This window comes from Penaeus japonicus, unplaced genomic scaffold (genome assembly GCF_977035675.1).
Source record: "Penaeus japonicus unplaced genomic scaffold, GWHDUDI00000001_assembly GWHDUDI00000015, whole genome shotgun sequence".
In the NCBI taxonomy this organism is placed as follows: domain Eukaryota; kingdom Metazoa; phylum Arthropoda; class Malacostraca; order Decapoda; family Penaeidae; genus Penaeus; species Penaeus japonicus.
In genome coordinates, this window is record NW_028234417.1 from 29,957,398 (window position 1) to 29,974,323 (window position 16,926).

At 34.2% G+C, this 16,926-nt stretch overlaps 2 protein-coding genes across 2 annotated transcripts in view; both read right to left on the reverse strand.

The window, feature by feature from the left end:
• Nucleotides 1-3,280: 3,280 nt before the first annotated feature.
• LOC122261859 (FRAS1-related extracellular matrix protein 2-like) lies at nucleotides 3,281-12,893 on the reverse strand. Its single transcript, XM_086544752.1, has 19 exons — nucleotides 12,779-12,893; nucleotides 12,295-12,383; nucleotides 11,667-11,831; nucleotides 11,137-11,319; nucleotides 10,354-10,517; nucleotides 9,864-9,986; nucleotides 9,508-9,674; nucleotides 9,133-9,338; nucleotides 8,620-8,795; nucleotides 8,010-8,119; nucleotides 7,376-7,603; nucleotides 6,534-6,680; nucleotides 6,223-6,382; nucleotides 5,852-5,971; nucleotides 5,417-5,558; nucleotides 4,986-5,173; nucleotides 4,491-4,643; nucleotides 4,019-4,291; nucleotides 3,281-3,612 (listed from the first exon to the last, which is right to left on the reverse strand). The coding sequence occupies exons 4-19, from the start codon at nucleotides 11,240-11,242 to the stop codon at nucleotides 3,391-3,393; spliced, it is 2,685 nt and encodes an 894-aa protein (XP_086400878.1). The 5' UTR covers nucleotides 11,243-11,319; nucleotides 11,667-11,831; nucleotides 12,295-12,383; nucleotides 12,779-12,893; the 3' UTR covers nucleotides 3,281-3,390.
• The window catches only part of LOC122261860 (FRAS1-related extracellular matrix protein 2-like), a 12,591-nt gene continuing 7,275 nt past the window's right edge, over nucleotides 11,611-16,926 (reverse strand). Inside the window, exons 5-11 of the mRNA XM_086544249.1 lie at nucleotides 16,853-16,926; nucleotides 16,474-16,558; nucleotides 16,024-16,187; nucleotides 15,310-15,459; nucleotides 12,779-12,887; nucleotides 12,295-12,383; nucleotides 11,611-11,831 (exon numbers count right to left, since the gene is read on the reverse strand). The exon at nucleotides 16,853-16,926 is cut by the window's right edge and continues 64 nt beyond it. Coding sequence (XP_086400375.1) covers nucleotides 11,611-11,831; nucleotides 12,295-12,383; nucleotides 12,779-12,887; nucleotides 15,310-15,459; nucleotides 16,024-16,187; nucleotides 16,474-16,558; nucleotides 16,853-16,926 — 892 coding nt within the window. The remainder of the gene's footprint in view (nucleotides 11,832-12,294; nucleotides 12,384-12,778; nucleotides 12,888-15,309; nucleotides 15,460-16,023; nucleotides 16,188-16,473; nucleotides 16,559-16,852) is intronic.

The window sequence follows — 16,926 nt, forward strand, 5'->3', positions numbered from 1 at the left end:
ATTATCATCACCATTATCATCATCATTCAATTATCATTATCATTATCATCACCATTATCATCATCATTCATTTATCATTATCATCATCATTATCATCTTGTTTTGCTGTAACCTTTATACTTTTTTTTCTCTCTCCTTTTTTCTTCATAATTCCCATTATCGCTCTATCAATACTATGACTTTATCCTTATCACCAACAACAGCATCATCATCACTATCATCATCATCATCATCATCATCATCATCATCATTATCCTCCTGTTTTCTTTCGTCCTCCTCCTCATTATCATCATTATCACTATAATTGCCATAATCATCATCATCATTATTATCATCATTTTCATCATTATTATCATAATCATTTGAATATTACTGATATCGATTAACGTATGTGCATGCATGTCTATAAGTGAATATGTGATGATTAAAGCCTCCACTTATGCAATTGACATGCAATCGAGCAATAGCTCACTCAGTTTCGTGCAAATCTTCTGATCAAGTTTCCCGAGTTCGAGTCCCATTCAAAAAGCAGTTAATTTTTTTTTTTTTTTTTTTTTTTTTGGGGGGGCGCTATCATAATCATTAAGAGTTCTATTGTCAATGTTATTATTGGGAGAATTATTGTTATTTCTATCAGTTTATCATCATCATTATCATAATTTTCATCATTAGTATTGTTCTTACTATTTAAGCATTATCGTTATCATAATTTTTATCATTCTGATCATTATTACCATCATCATATCATTTCCATTATCAGTTTTTACTATTATTTTCATTACCATTTTTAACTGTTATAATTGTTATCATCGTTATCATCATAAATTTAAAATGATTGTCATCGTTGTTGCTATTATCATCACCATTACCATTATCACTATTATCATCATTAATGATATCAATATCATTATCATTATCATCGATCCTATTATCATTTTCATCATCATCATTAACTTTTCTTTCTAATATCATTATCAACATTATTGTAATAACCATAATTATCATTACTATTATTATAAGCTATATCATTATCTTTATCACTATAACTATCATTATCATCTTCATCATCATTATCGTCATCATCATCATCATAATCATCATCACCATAATCATCATTATCATCTTCATCATCAGCATCATTATCATCATCATCACCATAATCATCATCATCATCATCATCATTCCTATTGTTATTATCAACATAATATTATCATTGATATTTCATTTTTTATCATCGTTACTATCGTTGTTTTATCATCATTGCCGTTGCTGTCTTTGCACTTATTATCATCATTACAATCATTATTATTATTATTGTTATCAGTATCATTATTATGATTATTATTAGCTTTATTGATGTTATTCTTGTCATCATTACTATCATCATTATTGTCGTTATCAGCATAATCAGTATTATATTTCTTGTTACTGTAGTTTTTATTATCATTATCATTGTCATTATCATCAACATCATTCTTATCATCATCATTCTTACCACTATTTTCAATGTTGTTATCATTATTATAATGATTATTATGATGATCATTATCAATACCATCAATGAGAACCAGTGATGCGCACAGCCACACGCTCTGACGTCATCATTATCGTCATCATCATCGCCTTTCCTCTTTTGATTGTTCTTTCTCTCTTTTTTTCATTATCAATAGTTTTATTGTTATCATCGTGATTATTACATTCATTTGTATTACTGTTGTCATCATCATTCTTGTGTTTCTTGTTATTATTAGCATCGTTATCATATAAATATTATAATCATTACCACTATTGTTAATGTTTTTATTGTGATTTTTTTTCTTTTAATTCATCATAATTACCATTATTGTTCTATCAATACTATGATTTTTATCATTATCATCATCAACAGCATCATCATCACTATTATCATCATTATCATTATCACCCTCCTCTTTCTCCTCCTCCTCATTATCATTATAATTATCAACGTATAACGTAAGTGCATGCATGTCTATAAGTGAATATGTGATCATTAAAGCCTCCACTTATGCAATTGACATGCAATCGAGCAATAGCTCACTCAGTTTCGTGCAAATCTTCTGATCAAGTTTCCCGAGTTCGAGTCCCATTCAAAAAGCAGTTTTTTTTTTTTTTTTTTTTTGGGGGGGCGCTATTACAATCATTAATAGTTATATTGTCAATGATATATATACCGTCGCGTTAGGGAAAAGGTTAAAGAGTATATTTTCTTTTTTTCAAAAGGCATATATTTTATATCCGTATAAAGCTGTTTAGACACTTACTATGAGCGTCATTTCACATGGATGTTCATAAATCCATTCACAGAACACACACATAATTATATAAACTACATTCGGAAATATCTGACAACGTTCACAATTATCCAGAATCGTCGTTTGTTAGAAATATAATAGATTTGAAGATACACTATAATACAGCTAGAATACAGGAAATTTTGTCCTATTAGAGTTCAGTACAGGTTATCTATACAGATACATTCAGCACATACATAATAAAGAGCCCAGGTTACGAAAAGAGTGTAGTTAATATATCATTTACCTCTTATACATATGTATACAAACAGATAAATGTTGAATGAATGTTATACGATAAAAATCAAACCGAAAAATATGCACAGCTGGATTGCAAGAGCGAAAAGCACAATACTATCTACAATAGAAAAGCTTTGAGTGCAATCGTTATATATAATAAACCTATATTAAGTACAGTCTTATGAAAGGATTAAGTACAAAATATCATAAAGCCCAACCATGAGATCCTTTAGGGAAAAAAAGGGCCTATAATGAGCAAACATGGCAGTGACACATTAATATTCTTGAGGTCATTATGAATTAACCGATTTTCGCACCACGGATCAGCATTGGCCGGGAATTTGGCTATGCATAGTTGTTGATGTTTATATTGTTTTGTTTTTTTATGGCTTGATTTTCCTTTCACTGTTTATTGATTTGTTTAGTTTTCCTTTTAATAAACGGTTCAGATCCATACTTCTCTTTTTCTTTGCGTATAATTTCTCGTTTATTATTCTCTCTTTCTTATATCATTTCTTGCGGGTTCTTGAGAATAATATAAGCCATGTGACATTTTTTTTTAAATATGTTACACTTAGGAACCATAAACTGAATTTCTCGTGATTTCCTTCTCCCTTTGACCGCCATATAATCGTAAAGAGATATATTCTGTCCATTGATTAATGACGGCAGTCTCTCTCTCTCTCTCTCTCTCTCTCTCTCTCTCTCTCTCTCTCTCTCTCTCTCTCTCTCTCTCTCTCTCTCTCTCTCTCTCTCTCTCTCTCTCTCTCTCTCTCTCTCTCTCTCTCTCTCTCTCTCTCTCTCTCTCTCTCTCTCTCTCTCTCTCTCTCTCTCGTCGCTACACCTCGGTATTGTCCTCATGAGTGTGGTAATAACGGGGGTCCACAGGGTGCGGGTTCCTGTAGGTGGCCGATGTGCCGTTGCCAGCCACCGTCATGTACCCCGGGGGTAAAACTTTCCCCTGACGTCTTCTTGCCAACACCACCGCCGCCGCCACGCTTCCAACTGCCACCACACACGCCAGTGCCACCAGTAAGGGTATCAGAGGGAAAGGGGAATCCTGAAAGGGTAGGTTGATTTGAGTTGACGTTTACTGTTGTTTACTCTTGTTTACTGTTATTTTTATTGATGGGTTGTGACGGAATTATAACAAATTTAGAAACGCTTTGATTTAATATACCATTGAAGCTTTCATTACTAAATTGCAATCTCAAATCCCCGTGACCTCGAGTCTATGCTGAAAGATGGTTTACATAACTGATATAATTTCTTATGGTGTGATATACGGGTTCAAAATATGATTTGTAAATATGGACTTATCTTAAAGTATCAGCTGTTAAATAGCACAAAATTGCCAAGTATAGTCAGGTAATCAAAGGTTTGAAAGATGATCGTTTGCTTATTTCTGTACGTGCACGACTGCAACCATTCAAGTGTCGTTTGTTCATGCAATTCAGAAGACTAACCTCCCCTGTGATTCCTGGTTCGGGACTCCCCTTCGGCCTGAGTTGCAACGAGAGCCTGTGCATGTTGGTTCCTCGCCCATCGTCTCCCGCTTGCGGCTCTTGGCGGGCTCTCTTGGCTCTTCTCTGCGTCTCTTGCGGGGGGGCGAAGGCGGCGACGGCGTGGTGGAGGCGCCCCTGGCTCGACACGTCTCTCTTGCCTATCCCGCGAGCAGCGTTCTCCTCCGAACGCACCGTGTAGATGCAGTGAATGAACCACTGGCGTCCGTACGCGACCTGCAGGTTGAGTTCACATAAGAGGGTTACCTAAGACGCACAATAACATCTATTAAATTAACGCAGACATAAACAATTCCTCCATGATTCACAAATTCCTAACAAGCGTACTCAGAATAATATTTACGTAATTCCAAAACTCTTCTTCCGTCACACCAAAACAGCAACTAGGCCTAATAGAATCGAAACCCAGACCTACCTCGAACAGCGGCGTCGAATCGAGCGAAAAGCCATCGGCGCCGGGCTGGTTGAGGAGGGCGATCACGTCGGGCTGGGCATCCTCGACGGCGAGGCGGGCGTTGAAGGCCTTGCCCTGGTACTCGAACTTCACGGAGTCTGGCGCTCCTTTGTCCTGGGGAAGGCGGGGAAGAAATTGGAGTCTTGTTTTTTGATTATGTGTCTGGGTTTTGGATGTGGAGGTGTGATATGTAACTTGATAGTTTCTAGATTAACTTGTCTCTACTTATTTTGGTGATGTTGATTATATGTCTGAGTTTTAGATGTTTTATTTGATATAGAGAGTAAGAGGAGGTGTAATGATGAATTCTAGAGATGAATGACAAAGTATTCTATCGTGCTCATACAATGGTAGCAAAAATAACGTCATACACAACATATGAATATTTTGAGTATTGTTTTGTTTTTGTTTTCTCCCTAAGTTTTTTACCTCTTTTAATATCCGCAATGTACTCACAATGATTTTAAAATTGTGAAGGAGGTTGGGTGAGTCCGCCACGCATCCGTACTCGTCGGCGGCGGGGTTGTACTTGGGCACGTAGCCATCCACGCCCGTGCAGATGAAGCACTTCTCCAGAGTCACGTGGAAACCGACGCCCAACGCCTGCACCGGGTCGATCATCACCCGCCCGTAGATCCGCTCACCTGAGGGAGGAGGGGGGTCAGCGTTGAAGAAAACGGGGAAATAATGATGTAGAAGAAAGGGAGAAACATGAAAGAAAATAGACATGGATATAAAACACATACACAAGCGCGCCGAAATCAAATCAAGATCTAAACTCGACCGCCATTTCCCGCATAACAATCCCTCTAAATACACACTGACATTAATCGTAAACACACTGAAAGATCCCATCACAAACAAACACACGAACACATAGCACAAACCAGGATAAAACGAGACGTCAGATTCGGTGTCATAATCAGTGGTGAGATCTGACAGCCAGAGTGCTCTCCTGCGCATCAGGTGAAAGAGTGTGCTTAGGGTGAACTCCTCTGGCACCGGGTCGGACACTTGTTGGAAACGCACCTGGGAATAGGAGAGAGTAAATGGTTGGTTGGTTGGTTGGATGGATGGATGGATGGCTGTAATATTTATAGAGGTATAAAGAATAGTAAGTGAATTTGGTATGTATGTCCTGGGATAGGTCTTGTTGAGGTAAGATTTTCAGTATATCATATCTCAAAAAAAGACATTTTTTTCTGTCGCTCCCTATCCTCACTGAAAACAAATTGAAATACGACGCATTCCTACAAAAACCCACACCATAAAAGACCCCTAAAGTACAAAGACCTCGTTACAAAGACCTCGCACCACCCTACCTGGAGATCGAACTCAACGGACTCTCGTGGGTTGCAGAGGAGAGGAAGGGAGTAAGCCACGTCCTCCGTTACTGTGCAAGGAAGGAGGTGGACTTTGTACCGGCCACTGTAGTCACGCACCTACAGAGGGAGAGTGGAGTTGAGGCAAAGCTGATGATGGTGATGATTAGCGTGTCTGGTGTGGTGGTAATGATACGGATAATTGCAGCGGAGATGAGGTTAGATAACATCAGTGATGACATTAATAAAGCTAATAACGATAAGGATAACGAAAATTGGTGATACCCAACATTATAGAAATAAATCAGTTCAAATGAGCTCTCAAAATCATAACCCAGGATCGCAAACGCCACGACAGCAGCTGTACCCACCGCGAAATCAGACACAAACTGCCACTGCTGTTCTGGCTGAGCGTAAGTCGGCTGTGACCTCAGCAGCTCGAGGGTAAAGGTCAGGTCAGGGTGTTCCTCACAGGTTATGGAACTCCGCTGCGTCACTGCATGGTGCGTCTTGACGAAGATACCGCGGAATCTGTAAAAAAAAAAAAAAAAAAAAAAAAAAAAAAAACATTTGGAGACATGAGAAAATGGTCATGAACAAAATAGGTTTGTTAAGTAATGTGTTCTTAGAGTTTGAAATTAACTCAAGTTTCAGTTAAATGGAGATAATCATCAACACATACCTGGCTTCGGTGCGGAAGGACACCACAAGACGCCCATCTTCCCTTATCCGCATGGCAGTGGGATACAAGTGTCCGTCGAGCTCACTGGTTGCAGGAGCTCCTATTCCCTGGCGCCACAGGATGGAAGTGTCGTAGACGAAGCTCAGCCTGTGAGATAGGATGAGGGTCGTTGATATAGGAGTAGGGTAGATTAGGAGGAAATGGGTATATCATGAGGAGTCGGGATTTGCATTCGGTGTTTGTAAGTTCTTTGACGCGTTTAAATTTCAATATTTCTTCCTCTCTCTCTCTCTCTATCTATCTATCTATCTATCTATCTATCTATCTATCTATCTATCTATCTCTCTCTCTCTCTCTCTCTCTCTCCTTCCCCCTCTCTCTCTCTCTCATTTTTTTCTCTTTCTCTCTTTTTTTCTCTCTCTCTCTCTCTCTCTCTCTCTCTCTCTCTCTCTCTCTCTCTCCTTCTCTTTCTCTCTCTCTCTCTCTTCCTCTCTCTCTCTTTCCTTTTTCTCTCTCTATCTCTATTTTCTTTCTCTCTCTATTTCTCTCTCTCTCTCTCTCTCTCTCTCTCTCTCTCTCTCTCTCTCTCTCTCTCTCTCTCTCTCTCTCTCTCTCTCTCTCTCTCTCTCTCTCTCTCTCTCTCTCTCTCTCTCTCTCTCTCGTTGTAAGATAGTCAGGGCGTGACCGATTAACGTGCAAACATTGATATTAGTAATATCCCTATCGCGTTTAATTTCACTCTCTCTCAACCCAACACATATTTACGAAACGAAGTATCATAAGCAACACAAACCATACACATGACAGTCCACCAGAACACCCACACAGCCCCGCCAACAGACCTGAGATGAGTAGTGAGGTCGGTGTGCTGCCAGCCTCCAGTGGCAACAGGAGAATGGAAGATGTAGGAGACGTAGAGAGGCACGACGACGCTGACGTAGCTCTGCACGACGTCTAACACCTGTCCGTCGGTCGTGGTGTCGCCCCCGCACTGTGTCACCAACTCGGACATGGTGTAGTAACCGACCCATCGCCACAGGCAGGACTCCAGATCCAGAGCGCGGTAGAACCTTTTGTTTGGGGAATGTTTGAGTGTGGGTTCATGTTTAGAATGATTTCTTTTTGTATTATATTTTATTTTAACTATTTATATTACATCATATTTAACTATTTGTATTATATCATATTTAACTATTTATATTTTATCACATTTAACTATTTATATTTTATCATATTTAACTATTTGTATCACATTATATTTCACTACTTATATTTTATCATATTTAACTATTTATATTATATCATATTCATATCACATCACATATAAGTGCGTATAATTATTCACAGTAAATGTATTCTATTCGAAATGCAATCACCACAAGCTCGTTTAGTTTCTTTACAGTTGGTTGAATATGTGGACATCAAAAGCAGGGAGCAAGATAAAAAAGAATCATGTTTGGGGAAGGGAAACCTCACCTCAGCGATGCAGGACTTCGGAGGTCGGAGGAAAACTGGTACGGTTCGATGGCGTCCACGAGCTCGGAGCTTCGAGTCTCGTTCGTCACGAATCCATGTTCAGTCCGCACCTGTTGGGAGGAAGCAACATGTGAGTAAATGAATTATATCAACACATAGACTCACATGGATGCAAGCACATATAAAAAAGTTCTAGATTATCATGACGTTTAAGCTATGTTGGTTTGACATTTGTGGTAAGTAGAGGACAAACTCTATGCTTTATACTGAGATTTTCTAGTTTTGTATCCCATTCTTAGCAAATTTTAAAACAAGTAAGCGAGGGATTGTAATCGTATTTTTTATTCTAATTTGTGATAGATTTTTATCGGCGATTTTCTTCAGATAAGAAGGAGTAAAGCTCAAGCGCAAATACGTACCTGTGTATATGCAGAAATCTCATCGAAAAGGAAGCCATGTAATTTCTTCATTTCATGTAACACGACACTTTTTTTTAAATACTTAATACACTTTTAATTAAGATTCGAGCACCGATGATAAATCTCTTAAATATCTATAAATCACAACTTTTTTTTTAAATCTCACTCTAACACAGACTCGAATCGCTCACCTCATGGAAGTCCAGCAGGTTGGAGCAGCGGTGGTTGCCTATCCTGATGCCATCCCTGGACAGCGTGAGTTCGAAGTTGGTGAGGGGGCGAGTCGAGAGGACGGGGATCATGCCGTCCCTGTGAGGGATGACCACCTCCACGCGCACGAGGTTCGGCAGCCTCTCGTCGTCAGGGCCTGCGGGAGCGGGGAGGGGAGCAGCCGTGACGGAGGGCGTGGCAAAGGGAACGGCGAATGGAAAGCGGGAGAACATGGGAATATACCGAAAGCCCCTTTTCGCTTTCTTTATTCCGGAGGACTTGGCTCCTATTTTCCCATCGTTGTTTTGTTTTTAGCACATCGTTCAGCATTAATGCTTCGCGCATGAAGAGATGTATATTTTGGGGATTTTTGTCTTCTTTTTCCTGGTATTCTCTCTAGAGTCTATAAGTCCAGATTTACAACCCTTTTCGATAATTTAGAGTTCCTTACAATAGCAGAATAAATCCTGCATATATATGAGGTACGCCCTTACCTGTGTAGTGCAACTTAGCAGTGAAGGGATCAGCGCCGAATGTCCCCTGGTACCTCGGAGGACAAAGGCCGCCCTCCCGCTCAATGCTGACTGGTGCTGAGGCCAACTCAAGCCCTGCGGCGCCTTCCACGGAGTACGCTCGAGCTATGCACTGCACGCGGCTCCCCGAGGAAAAATACACGCTGTCTAACGTTACGCCACGAGTGCTGGAAAGAGATATGCCATTCATTGTTCTCAATGTGATTCTAGAATAATACACGAGACACAAAAGCGTACGAGCGTATTTCTGTCATAAATGTGTTTTTGTTTTATATCGAAATAACCTACGCATATTTCGACAGGTCTGCTGAGAACACATATCTACACTCGTCTCACCTGGTGAAAAATGTATCGGAAGAAACATCCTTCAGATCTTTGCTGACGCCATCGTATCCTGAAGGAGCCGCCACTCGCCAGCGGAAGGAGGAGAGCGTCTGGTTGATCCCCTGGCGAGCGCACAAGGGCCCCGTCTTCTCGAAGTCTGGATGTTTACTGTCACACGCCTGTGCCACAACAACGAAAACACTGATATTGCTGTTTTTGTTGGAATCCGAATCGCGATTTTAGTAGTTTAAGAAAAGACATTGTAAGAAAAAAAATCTTTTGAATGAGTAAATAAAGTTCTAAGTCACTTAAAAAAGGACAAAATGGAAATACAAGTTATGATGTATAAACTCATATCTATAACTGACCGTGACGCAGATGACGGGGTATCCGGGCACAGGTAGTGGGGCAGCGAACGGGATGTCGTAGTCACGCAAAGAAACGACCACGGGCGGCGCTGGGAACGTCACATCCGCTACTATGTTCATTTCCTAGAATGAACAAACGAGTTTCGTGTTTGATTTTAGTTGAATGTAAAGGAGGTTATCAATTCAATCAAACTAAAGTGTCATGAAACATAAACCCTTTCATTGTTAAGATATTTACATTTCTGATATTAATATCCAGTCCACGATGACTTACCTAAAAACTGCAGTGAATAAATATACCAAAATCAAACAATCACATTCAAATAAAACCATGAATATAGATACAGCGATAGAGTCAAAGCAAGAAAAAAAACAGATATTCCAACCAACAGCTTCTAATACAAAACAAGACAACCAAAAAAAAAAATAAAAAATAAAATAAAAATAAAAAATCCCTCAAAACTAAAATAAACAAAAACCAAAAACTCACTTCTATATAAACAATCGCCTTGGAAGTGATAATATCCATCTTGGAAGTGGAACCGAGAATAGGCTTGAGGTGGATCGTGAAGGCTTCTCTGTGTTCCTTCGTCTTGTCTCCCAAAACCACGATTTCTACTTCTTGTCGAGACATGTTGGGGGCGAACACCAGCTCTGTCGGGCGGCGGGGCAGAGGCAAGACTTTGGTTAAGGGCGTGTTTTTTTTTTCTTTCTTTCTTTTTTCTTTCTTTTGTTTGGGGTATTTTGTAGTTTGTGTACGAGTTTATTAAGGTATTATTATAATTATTATTATTATTATCATTGCTGTTGTTGTTGTTTTATCATTATCATTATCCTTATCAATATTATTATCCTTATTAATATCATTATTATTATTGTCATTATTATTGTTGTTGCTGTTGTTGTTGTTATAATTATTACTGTTATTGCTATTATCATTAACATTATCATAATCAATGTTAATATCATTATCATTATTATTAGCATTATTACTGTTATAATTGTTATTTTTATGCTCATCTTTATTATATCGTCAGTATTATTAGTGTTTTTATTCCTGTTATTATAATAATAATTATCATAACTATTATTATTACTATTATCATAACTATTATTATTACTATTATCATTATCATTATCATTATTATTATTATCATTACTATTACCATTATTATTATGATTATCATCATTAATATCATTATCAATGTTATTATCATCGTGATCATGACTACCATCATCACCATTTAAAGTGACGAACACACCTGACACCCACCTTTACTGAAGCCGAAATAATCCGCCCCTGAAACCGCCGACCCGTCCTTAGTGTGTATCCTGACGGCGACGGTGGAGGAGGTGTCCCCGCCCCTCGCCACGCCCATGCGCACGCTCCTCTGCTCTCCCGCCTCTAGGGGCTCTTCCACGCTCACCCGCGCCTCCTCCAGGTAGATGGTCGAGCCTGAAGTCGTGAGGGTATGGGATGTTTAGGGCGGGGGTGGGTGGGTGGGGTTGGGGGGGATGTGACGTATGGGATAATTATATTGATTTTTTAAAGGTAGTTTTGCTTGTTGTTTGTGGATAGTTTTTTTTAAGATGAGGGGTGCTGTTTTTTCATCTTTTTATCTTAATAACAAATAAAAACGCATTTTTAGTAATATTCTCCAACTCACACCTATACCTATTAATACTCACTAAGAGTCAAAGATAATCCTGTCTAAAGAAAAATAAATAAATAAATAAACAAATGACTTCAACGAGAGAACACCAAGTCACCGAGAAGAACAGAACACGTAGAACAAGACTTACGATCAGCCTTGTCCTTGATCGTAACGACTGAGGTGTTCCTGGGCCCCAGAAGACCTCCTCCGGCAGAAGGCGACGCAGGAGAACCCAGACGCAGAAGGAGGGTTTCGTCTTCTTCGTGGAGATGGTCGTTCACTAAGATGACTTTGCAAGGGCGCTCTACTTCACCTGGAGTTGTAGGGCGGAGGTTTAGTGGGTGTGGGTGGGGGGGTGGGTGTGTGGGTGTGTGGGGGTGGGTGGTGTGTGTGGGAGGTGGGTGGGGGGTGTGTTGGTGGTGTGGGTGGTGTGGGTGTATTGTTGTAGGGTGTGTAGCGTGTTGTGGGTTTGGTGTGTCTACGTCCGTGTGTGTGTGTTTACCATTTTCGTTATTTTTGTTGTTGTTGTTTATGTTTTCGATGAACTTATTTTTCAAGGGAATATCTAGATCATTATGAAAGTAGAGCATTCCGAAAGCTTTTGAGGTTATACTAATGGTAATTTTGATAATAATAACAATCCTCAACCACGCCAAAATATCAAATCGAGACTATCATCGACCATTTCCCGGTACCAGTCTCTAAAACCGTCCAGTCTTCAAGAAAAAGGCCTAAAAAAAGGACCAGAACTCTTCAATCAGATTTAAAAAGCTCACCCGGTTGAAAATGAACATAGGAGGCGTTGGTGTTGGGTCTCTCATCGAAGTCGAGACCAACCTCCGCCGTCCTTTGCCTCGTGAAGCACCTGCGGGAAGTGAAGCAGTGTGATTCATGTGACTCGTTGGTGTAAAAAAAAAAAAAAAAAAAAAAAAAAAACAGTATCTTTAAATACCCGGTGATCCGTTGATTATCCATGAGATATGATTAAGATATAGAGTAATTGATGATCGTGTTAATTTCGAGTTTTAAGTTTATATATGAATTTAGTTACATAATGTTAGGTATTCGCGGTTACATTGCACCGCTAAAATTAATACGAGTTAATTATGCTAATAATAGTACGACTCCTTTAAATGAGCGTCATAAGTCTAATGTTACCACAGAATAAAACGAAAACTGTAATTTTTCATCTACTTTTTTTTAATCTTATAAAGAGAGAAATCAACATATATCTCTAGTAAACCATTTATGAAGACCCACCTGACGGAGGCGTGGTGAGCGAGGTCCCCGGAACGCGATATCCAAGCCGTCACTTCGCCGTCACTTTCGTAGCCCGAATACTCACTCGCGCTGAACTCAAACTTGGGCACTGGAGGTGTTAGAAAGGAGTAGGAGAAACGTGTGTTAGATTTATGATAGATATGGGTTGGTAGGGAGATATTCTAACAGATATTTTGAAAAACACACACACACATATATATATATATAATAATAATAATAATAATAATAATAATAATAATAATAATAATAATAATAATAATAATAATAATAATAATAATAATAATAATAATAGTAATAATAATAATAATAATAATAATAATAATAATAATAATAATAATAATAATAATAATAATAATAATAATAATAATAATAATAATAATAATAATAATAATAATAATAATAATAATAATAATAATAATAATAATAATAATAATAATAATAATAATAATAATAATAATAATAATAATAATAATAATAATAATAATAATAATAATAATAATAATAATAATAATAATAATAATAATAATAATAATAATAATAATAATAATAATAATAATAATAATAATAATAATAATAATAATAATAATAATAATAATAATAATAATAATAATAATAATAATAATAATAATAATAATAATAATAATAATAATAATAATAATAATAATAATAATAATAATAATAATAATAATAATAATAATAATAATAATAATAATAATAATAATAATAATAATAATAATAATAATAATAATAATAATAATAATAATAATAATAATAATAATAATAATAATAATAATAATAATAATAATAATAATAATAATAATAATAATAATAATAATAATAATAATAATAATAATAATAATAATAATAATAATAATAATAATAATAATAATAATAATAATAATAATAATAATAATAATAATAATAATAATAATAATAATAATAATAATAATAATAATAATAATAATAATAATAATAATAATAATAATAATAATAATAATAATAATAATAATAATAATAATAATAATAATAATAATAATAATAATAATAATAATAATAATAATAATAATAATAATAATAATAATAATAATAATAATAATAATAATAATAATAATAATAATAATAATAATAATAATAATAATAATAATAATAATAATAATAATAATAATAATAATAATAATAATAATAATAATAATAATAATAATAATAATAATAATAATAATAATAATAATAATAATAATAATAATAATAATAATAATAATAATAATAATAATAATAATAATAATAATAATAATAATAATAATAATAATAATAATAATAATAATAATAATAATAATAATAATAATAATAATAATAATAATAATAATAATAATAATAATAATAATAATAATAATAATAATAATAATAATAATAATAATAATAATAATAATAATAATAATAATAATAATAATAATAATAATAATAATAATAATAATAATAATAATAATAATAATAATAATAATAATAATAATAATAATAATAATAATAATAATAATAATAATAATAATAATAATAATAATAATAATAATAATAATAATAATAATAATAATAATAATAATAATAATAATAATAATAATAATAATAATAATAATAATAATAATAATAATAATAATAATAATAATAATAATAATAATAATAATAATAATAATAATAATAATAATAATAATAATAATAATAATAATAATAATAATAATAATAATAATAATAATAATAATAATAATAATAATAATAATAATAATAATAATAATAATAATAATAATAATAATAATAATAATAATAATAATAATAATAATAATAATAATAATAATAATAATAATAATAATAATAATAATAATAATAATAATAATAATAATAATAATAATAATAATAATAATAATAATAATAATAATAATAATAATAATAATAATAATAATAATAATAATAATAATAATAATAATAATAATAATAATAATAATAATAATAATAATAATAATAATAATAATAATAATAATAATAATAATAATAATAATAATGATAATAATAATAATAATAATAATAATAATAATAATAATAATAATAATAATAATAATAATAATAATAATAATAATAATAATAATAATAATAATAATAATAATAATAATAATAATAATAATAATAATAATAATAATAATAATAATAATAATAATGATGATTATAATAATGATAAGAGTAATAATGATAATAATAATGATAATAGTAATAATAGTAATGATAATAATGATGATGATGATAATATTGGTGATAATAATATAATAATGTCGATAAAGTTAATGATACTAATAATAATGTTACTACTATTACTACTAATGATAATGATAATATTAATACTACTATTTCTATACTAATAATAATCATAATAATAGCACTGTCTCTTAAAATAACTTTAAAAAGTATTGCTGTTTGGAACACGGAAGGAGAAAGGTCAAAAGGTCAAAATGGGTCAGCCGACGACCTACCTTGAGCCTGCGCCGGGTGAAGTGCCTTGGAGGCCACCTGGACCGATGCCACGCGAGAGAGGTCAGTGCCAGTGCGCCAGACAGTGACCTCTAATGACCCAGCTGATTCATCGACGTTGTATTCCGACTCACCGAAGAATATGAGCGGCACTAAGTTTTGCAACGAATAGAAATAAACAAAACTGAGCTTTATTTTCCGGTCAGATTTACAAACAGATTCACCAGATTTTTGTTTAGGTTGAATACGTTTACGACCAAAAATGGATTGGTCTGTCTAATATTTGTTACCATCATTAGCTATACTGCATATCAAATTTAATCAAACAAGGAACTTAAACGCATATTATACCATGAATCTCAATCGAAACATATCTACACACAATCTATATTTACACAATATAGATACATAAAAATGTAAACAATCTATATTTACACTATATAGATACATAAAAATATAACCAATCTATATTTACACAATATAGATACATAAAAATATAACCAATCTATATTTACACAATATAGATACATAAAAATATAAACAATCTATATTTACACAATATAGATACATAAAAATATAAACAATCTATATTTACACAATATAGATACATAAAAATATAACCAATCTATATTTACACAATATAGATACATAAAAATATAAACAATCTATATTTACACAATATAGATACATAAAAATATAGTCCCAATCCTGCTCACCATCGTCAGCATCGGGCATGATCGTCACGGTGAGATTGGTGACGTCACCGAGAACGCCGCCCGAGGGAGACCGCAGGACCAAAGAGAATGACTCCGCGCCCTCTTGCAGCGAGTCGTCGATCACAACCACTGAGCAGGCTGCGTGACTCTCGCCTCGACCGAACCTGTTTATTGGATGTGTTAGTTACGTGTGTCTGGATAGCCATGATGTGATATTGTTTATCGTGATGTGGGGACCTTTTTTTTTTTTTTTGTGGTGTTTACGTCTGGTTTACATTTTTGTCTTTTTTTCGTGGTATCTCCAGCAAAGAAGTGGGATTAATTAGTACGTTGCTTTAAAAACTTTGAATACGTCTGTTGGTTCCTTTTTCACAAATTCATAATAAGAAAAGATGTGATTTAGATTATGAAACATGTCTTATGAGAAACAAATTCAGAAGAAAGACTTACGTGATCACTGACGTAGGGTCATCAGCGCGAGTGATGTAGTCAGAATAGGAGAGAACTGACGTTGGCACTGTACCTGTGGCACTGTCTGTAAAGAGAATGCCACACTTAGTATAAACCAGTTATGATATACATATCGTCTTCTAGCAGAATTTCGTAGATAAATGGAATTTTGTGTTTGTTTTAGTTAATTGAAAAGAAGATAGGGATGAAGGACAGGGAGAGAGGGAGAGTGACAGACAAACAGAGGTAAACAAACAAGCAAATATTCCTGTTGATAGACTCTAATACAACAATATCATTTTGTAACATTGAGGGATACATATCTGATCTCATGTCTATATGATGAGAAAGCGTCTTGCGGTTTAAGAAAGTGACTCACCATCGCTTGAAGGAGAACCTGTTAAACAAGCTACTGTCAGTTCCTTAGAGAGATCGCCACGACGCACAAGGTTG